The sequence below is a fragment of the Rattus norvegicus genome, chromosome 3 (genome assembly GCF_036323735.1).
Source record: "Rattus norvegicus strain BN/NHsdMcwi chromosome 3, GRCr8, whole genome shotgun sequence".
In the NCBI taxonomy this organism is placed as follows: Eukaryota; Metazoa; Chordata; class Mammalia; order Rodentia; family Muridae; genus Rattus; species Rattus norvegicus.
This window is the reverse complement of record NC_086021.1, coordinates 173,838,000-173,845,452: the sequence shown is the minus strand read 5'-3', so window position 1 is coordinate 173,845,452 and position 7,453 is coordinate 173,838,000. Positions and strand designations below refer to the sequence as shown.

The following is a 7,453-nucleotide window of genomic DNA, read 5'->3' as shown; positions in this document are numbered from 1 at the left end:
GACTATAAATGGGTGGCTTTAAGACTGGGTTCTTGACACTGTATGTCTTAGTGTTTGTGTATGCCTGGTCCTTCATGGATCAGTTGCTGCAGCCTCTGATTTTTTCTTTTTTCCCCTCTCAAGATTGCCTTAGTTATTTGGGGGGGTCTTTTGTGAATCATACCAGTTTTCGTACTGTTTTTCATGTCTGTATGGAATGCCGTTGGTATTTAGATGAGGGTTGCGCTGAATCTGTAGATCATGTTGGAAGGAGGGAAACTTGAACAACGTTAGTTTCAGTTTGTGGTTTTCTGATTTGGTGGTGTCTTCTCCGACTCACTTCATCAACGTACTCTAGTTCTCACCAAGAGATTTCCAACTCTGGCTAAACGGATTCCCTGGTGTCTTATTTTCTGTTGCTATTGTAAAAATGATAGCTTTCTTTCTTTTTTTTTTCCTGGTTGTTACTATGGTGTGTGTGTGTGTGTGTGTGTGTGTGTGTGTGTGTGTGTGTGTATCTTCAATTTGTACTGTGAAACTTTGCCGCATTTGTTTATTGGATAGAGTTTTTTTTTTTTTTTCTTTTTTTCGGAGCTGGGGACCGAACCCAGGGCCTTGCGCTTGCTAGGCAAGCGCTCTACCACTGAGCTAAATCCCCAACCCCTTGGATAGAGTTTTATGGAGTCTTTAGAGTCTCTGTGTGTGCGATCATGCTGTCTGCAAATAAGGCTATTAGTCTTTCTCGTTTTCTAGCCTGAGTGGGAATCTATTTGTTTCTCATGCTTAATTGTCTTGGCCAAGACGTCCAGTGTCATACTGAATAAAGACAATGGCAGTGGGACTCCTAAGGGATGTGCAGACAGCCCAGTGGGTAAAACGCTTGCTGTGCGAGCATGAGGACAGGTAAAAGCTAGGCCCAGCAGTGCATGTCTGCAACCTTAGTTGCAGGGATAGGAGGGAGGGGAGAGGTGGATTTTGGGGACTTGCTGGCCAGCCATGCTAGCCAAAGCCACAAACTTCATGTTCACAAAGACACCATGATTAAGAAAGTAAGGTGGTGAGTGATGAGTAAGGCAGCCCATGTGGACTTGTGACCTCTGTATGTGTGAGCACACGTGTGCACACACGCGTGCACACACATATAACCTCCTACTCCCTCTGTGGGTATCCTAATCTTGTTCTAGATGTTAGAAAGAACATTTTCTTTTCTTTTCTTTTCTTTTCTTTTTTTTTTTTTTCAGAGCTGGGGACCGAACCCAGGGCCTTGCGCTTGGCTAGGCAAGCGCTCTACCACTGAGCTAAATCCCCAACCCCACTTGCCTGCTTTTTAAAAATCTACCGTGGTTGTCATTCCTTCTACACCTCATCTGTTGACAGTTTCAGGCTTCAGTCCTCAGTTCTCCAGGCTGAACTGAAACAGGGTGGGCACAGTAGCATCTGGAAATGCTACTTCACCCTTACAGCACCAGCTGCTGCCTGGCATCCCCGTGAGTACGAAAAAGACGTTGTAAGAGCAGCTCCATGGCCAAGAAGACTTATTTCGACAGCTGTGGGTCTTCCAGTCTTCACATTCACCAAAAAAGGCAAACATGTACCCAAATCCTTTCAAACTGATTAAGACAAAATATTGGAATTTTATGTCTTGCACAAATTAGAATTAAACACTAATATGCTAAATGTAAAAATTTCTCCTGTACCACCAAACACTGTGAAAGTCTTTGTTGTCAAGCTTGAGTAACTAAGACGGTGGTTGCTGTGTTCTGAATGGGCCAACAGAAATGTAAGAGACCTGCCTGGCTCCCTGAGGGTGGCTGGAACCGCGTTTGTTTGGGTGTTGATGGTATGGGGAACCTGCAGGTTTTTCTGAACACTCTGCTTGCTCTCGGTGAGGGGGATCCAGAAAGTCAGCTGGATTGGAAAGGTTTCTCAGAAGAGAGGTTCAGAGTTGGAGGTGAGATAAAGTTCACGTAGGGGCTATGCAACAGACGGGAAAGAGGACCTGTGGACTAGGTGAGTGGAGGTCTTTCATGGGGGCTCTGCAGGGGGCGCACAGAGTCCCCTGCCAGCTTAGGACAGGCACTGAAATCACTGATCAGTTAGAATCGATTCACTGTGAGCTTAAATCCGTTTATCTTTCAAAGATGTGAGGAATATTCAGAACTGCATGCTGCTCTCGACTTGAGAACACTTGCCTCGTTTTCACCAACTTGAGTTAGTCCAGAAAGAGACTGGAGAAATTAACAATGGGCCAACCAGGCAAACATTTATTTATATTGGAACGTACACTTTATAGCAATTATTTATTTATTTATTTAGTTAGTTTTGTCTCTGTGTGTGTGTTTTGTACATGCAGAGGTCAGGTGACAACTTGTAGGATTTGGTTCTCTTCCACCATGGAGGGTTTGGGGGAGTCAAACTTTAGGTTACCAGGCATGCTCAGCCATCTTGGACCCACTAGACACAGGTAATACGGATATTCTTGGACTCTGCCAGCAACCCTGTGTGGGGTTTGCATACGGAATCTCATTTCATCTTCACAGTACACCGGAGATATAGGAGTTCTCTACCCCTGTGCCTCTGAGGACTAGGGATGGTCCAACAGGACTACATTAGCAGAGCCAAGCTAGACAGATTCCCAACGATGTACTGGGGTTCCTACTCCTCTTCCCCTGGCTTCCTGCTGCATGGCCTTGGATTACCTAAGAGGTCAATGTGTTGACTGATGGCCAGGCTTATGCCTCTGCTATAACAAGAGGTAAGTGTGGACTTGGCAGGGGATGTCTAAGGGCCAAAACGATGCTCAAAATGTGCTGTGCTCTACTTGCTGACATAAAACATTATTTCTGTACAAGATCAGTCAGAGCACTTTGGAGCCTAGACATCAGTATTCTTATTTGAAAACTCTGGGGACATGAGACCATCAACAGACCTTAAATTGTATATTTAATTAAAAGAATTTTTTATTGTTTTTATGTAGGTGTGTTTGTGCACACATGTGCATGAATGTACCCATGTGTGTGCAGGTGTCCTAGTAGGTCAGAAGAGGGTGTTGGATTCCTTCGGGCTGGAGTTACAGACATTTGTGAGGTACTGGGATCCACGATGGAGCAGCCAGCCATCTTAACCACCGAGTCATTCCTCCAGCACAGCTCCGACGTTAAAAAGAACTCTACAACAACAGTCACCAAGTGATAAACAGCATCCTTGTTTTGGTGGTGGGGTAACAGGGAACTGGGTTTGATTAATCACCTCTTGTAATCTCAATGAAATTATAGAGGCGACCCCCTCTCCACCTTTTCAAAGAACAAACACCCAGAACTCAGGAAGAGTGACGTCTATGTGCTCACATCTTTGCAGTCTCCTCGGCGAGCGTGCTCTCATCCGTGCATCCTTGAGTTATCCTCACCAACATTCTCAGGCACGGATGGCCTCTCTCTCTTTCGCATGAGCAGCTTAACTGTCTCAGAGAGGTACAGTGAGTTAACCAATGACTGACTCACAGAATGTGAAAGACCCAGTCTGAATTCCCATTCATGGTGCTTGCCCACTGGCGGACAGAACAGGCTGTTCTTTAGCAGAACCTCAGGTCTCAGTGTCCTGCACTCCCCTTAGGACATGACTCTGCTTCTCTGTCTTGTAGACCATACTCTGGCCCCCGGGGAATGAGTTCAAAGACTGGTGAAGTGAAATCGGGAGAACCTTACTTTTAGGCAATGCACTTGGGTGCATGCCTCGATGGTCAAGCCTGAGGAGTCTCAAATCTGCAGAAGAAAATATTTTCAACTGCGTGGGGTGACAGTTTGTTCTTGAAGGTGTAATTCCTACTTTTTGTTAATCCCACCCGAAGGTAGAACATGAAGCTGAGCTCAGTGAATTGTATGGAAATTAATCACGAGGCGAGAGACTGTCTCAGCTCATTTGTGGTTTTTATTTTAGTCTCGTGTTTACTTTTCTCTTAAGGATGAGCAGGCTGATTCAGAGAGAGATTGAGAGAGAGAAAGAGAGAGAGAGAGAGAGAGAGAGAGAGAGAGAGAGAGATCCCTTTGAGATCACCAAGTTAGAAATGGTAGAGCCAGCACTTGAGCCTAGGTGTCTGACTCCAGATGTGCACCATCACTCTGTACATTGTCTACACAGCTGGGCATTTGCTCTGGGCATCGGCCACAGCAAAGAACAAGGCAAGGCACTTCAATCTTTCCTCAGGAAACTCAGCAGCTGAACCTCCAGCCGGGGGTCTTTGGTCTAGACTTCATTTGGGTCTCGTGAGACATAGACAAGTGTCATCTGTTCAAGAGAGAGAGGGGGGGGGAGGGAGGGAGGGAGGGAGAGAGAGAGAGAGAGAGATAGATAGAGAGAAATAGGGACCGCCATATTAAAGGCGACACACATGCCTGGGTGAGAGGAGTAGTCGTGTCTCATCAGCACACTAGATTCTTCTCTCTGTCCCAGAACCCTTCCCTTTGGAAGATTCAGGGCTGATTGACCCTCATGCCTAGGCGGTCGGTCACAGCTCTCCTGAACTTAAGAATGCCAAGGGACAAAGGGGAACGAGCCAAAGGAGAACAAACTTGCTTCGTGTGACCAGATACATCATTCCAGGCAGATGCTGGGATAAAGGTAGACTCTGGGACCAGGGAGGTCCTAGAATAGAAACTATGAGTACATTCAGAGCGATGGTGGCAGAGAGTCACAGCTACAGTGCTGGAGGGAGAAGGATTATGAGATTTTGAGGATAAGAGTTTGTGGAAATCACTCTTGGTAAAGGCAGAGACCAGGTTGGCAATATGGCAGAACCAACAAGATTAAAGGGAAGGAAAGAAGACACCACAATCATGGGCTCGAGGCTCTACTGTCGTCCTCTGCCAACAGCTCTGGTGCCAGGGCTGGGAGAGGAGACCCTCAGGAGACCCCAACCACTGGGGCTTGGTTTGAGGTACACACTATCCCACAGTAGGCAGAACAGCACTGAAGATTTGGTGAGCACTCCTCCTGCTCCGTACAGAAGGTGTCGCAGATGTCAGGCTCTGATCTGCAGGGCGGCGGTTCCAAGACATACTCTGGAATGAAGAGTAGGTGAGAGCGTGGCTGAAAGAACAGACAGCAGCAACCTTGTCTCCCCTTGCTGCTCTCCAGGGATGGGAATAGGGTTTGCCCCTAGCTACCATCTTCCTCTGGGAACTAGGGCTGGATATCAGATCTGAGACTATTTGGTGGGACCTTGAACTCATTGTCTATTCATAATCCTCACAGATCAGATACCGAGTCCCTATAGACCCTGTTAGGGTCTGTATCAAGGGTGTGAATGTATTCGTCTGTGTGTATGGTAAGTTTCAAACAAAGGTATTGGCCACCTAATTTATATTAACTTATTGTGTGGTCTTGAGAAAATCCCTCAACCTTCCCTTAATGATTTTTTTCCGGAACCAACTGGACATAGGTAATTTGTGATATATATATATATATATATATATATATATAATTAAGAGGCCTAAACAGAAGATAAATGTAGCACAAAAACAAACCCAATAAACTGCAAGAGCTGCATTGGAAACTGGGATCCAATTCACAGTTGGGGTAGATATTTTTTCATGGTAAGGAGGGTGAGAATTTCAGAATGGGAGACCAACATCCGGCTTCTCCTTTTCCTCTCAGAAGCTCTGCAAACAGAACTGAGCCTCCACAGGAACGTGAGCTGTCAGTCATATCCTCTCACTGAACCCCCGAATGCACACAAGATAGCTCTCTTCCTACTGCGTATTGGCCCACAGTGGGCATTCCTGCCCCTGTCAGGTTGAGGGGCATTAGCGGCCAATGAGACAGACTCTAGTGGATGCTGGTTACTGGCAATTGTGCAGTGCCTCTAGATTTTACCAAGCATAAAATAAAATACGAGGTCCCCCTTCCCTTCCTCCCCAGATATCCTCCAAGTCCAATGTTATGCAGATCAAATCTTGATTTCTACCAGTTTCATTTTCCCATCAGTCTTAATGCTTGAAACATTCTTTCCATGATGCAACTGGGGCCAGCAAACTGAGCCAGGGGGACGAGGCTGACAACCTTTATTGTAACAAATATTTAGTGGGCTGTAAGAGAGCTCCACGCCTGGACACACCAGTTCCTCTTTTTTTCTTGACTCAGTATCATTATTTACATTATAATGTCACATTTGAAAAGGCAAAGCCTCTTCTTCTTGGAGGGTTTGGAGCCATGTTAGACGAAAATGGAACAGAGATTCTACCTAGAGTTTGCTGACTTTAACGTCCGGATCCTTGAATGCTGTACTATTCTACGCACTGTGAAATTCTCTAGAGGTGCCCCTGAGACACTCTCTTCTCCTCAGGAGCGATCCCCGTCCCTCCCCTGGAGCCCAGACCCAGGCACCTACTCAGAAAGTATTGCTTGGGACTTGCAGGCACCAGCTGTGGTGCCAGGCTGAGCACCAACAGGAGCTGGAAAGGTGGCACAGGTGTCATGGCGCTCTCAGGATGGGTGGTAAGTCCTGGCTGAGGGAGGTCAGGTTTGCCAGACTCGGCTGGGAGGAGAAGGCAGAGAGAGAGAGGCTCTGAGATGGCTCTAGGATGGCCTTTCTCTGCCCATAAGGAATGCTTGGCCGAAACCCTAGCAAGCTCCTAGCCCTGCCCACTACAGGGGCAGGTCCTGATTCTGGGTTTGCTGTCCCTTCATTCTCTCATCTGAAACTTAAAGAGTGTGTGCTCTCTCTCTCTCCTCCCTCTCTCCTCTCTCTCTCTCTCTCTCTCCCCTCTCTCTCCCTCTCTCCTTTTCTCCTTTCTCTCCTTTCTTTCTCTTCTCTCTGTTTCTCTCCTTCCCTCTCTCCTGTCTCTCTTTCACTCTTTCTTTCCCTCTCTCCTTGGTCGGCCCCCTCCTCTCTCCTTTCTCTCTGTCTCCCCTGCTCGCCCCTCACTGTGCGCACACACATGTGTATTGCTAGGAATGGAACCCAGCACGTTGTGTATGCCAGGCCTCATCTATATCCCCAGTCTTTATGTTTTTTTTTTCAAAATAAAAGAGAGTGCCCTGTGGAGGTTTTCTACTTCTTTCTTATAGTCATCCCCAGTGGCATGAGCTCTTAAAGTGACTCTCTGGATAGCGGTGGAGATGATTACAGGAGAAACGGTCATTATGCTTTATTTTCCAGCAAATTAATACGCCACATCCTCCCATCACCTATCATTTTTTTTCTAGTAGTTTAATCTTGCGGCTTGACTCTTCAAACTCAATACCCTTAGCTCCCTTGGTGCTGACCAGTCCACTGCCAGATAGAAATGATGGCGTTCTTGCCTGCTGTCTGAATCAGGCCTGGAAGCTTAAGTTTCCCTGTTAGGCTGAGAGGATTGACTTTCATTCCTAATACAACACCGTATTTTCACCACCTTACGTCGAATGATCTATCACCATTGCTTTTCCCCCCATATAAACCTAGAGTGTTACATTCTGCCTTCAGTCCTTTGGTGTA

At 46.6% G+C, this 7,453-nt stretch overlaps 1 protein-coding gene across 1 annotated transcript; it reads right to left on the bottom strand.

The window, feature by feature from the left end:
* Positions 1-4,811: 4,811 nt before the first annotated feature.
* On the bottom strand, positions 4,812-6,547 carry Wfdc13 (WAP four-disulfide core domain 13). The gene is made up of 2 exons (XM_003749630.5): positions 6,365-6,547; positions 4,812-5,036 (listed from the first exon to the last, which is right to left on the bottom strand). Exons 1-2 carry the CDS (start codon positions 6,450-6,452, stop codon positions 4,879-4,881), a joined length of 246 nt encoding a protein of 81 aa, XP_003749678.1. The 5' UTR covers positions 6,453-6,547; the 3' UTR covers positions 4,812-4,878.
* Positions 6,548-7,453: the final 906 nt, after the last annotated feature.

Bases quoted from the DNA above. Each gene is read 5' to 3' on its own strand.
- Wfdc13 (XM_003749630.5), bottom strand. From the start codon at position 6,452: ATGACACCTGTGCCACCTTTCCAGCTCCTGTTGGTGCTCAGCCTGGCA. The intron at 5,037-6,364 runs GTAGGTGCCTGG...TCTTCATTCCAG, and splicing joins TCCCAAGCAATACTTTCTGA to AGTATGTCTTGGAACCGCCG.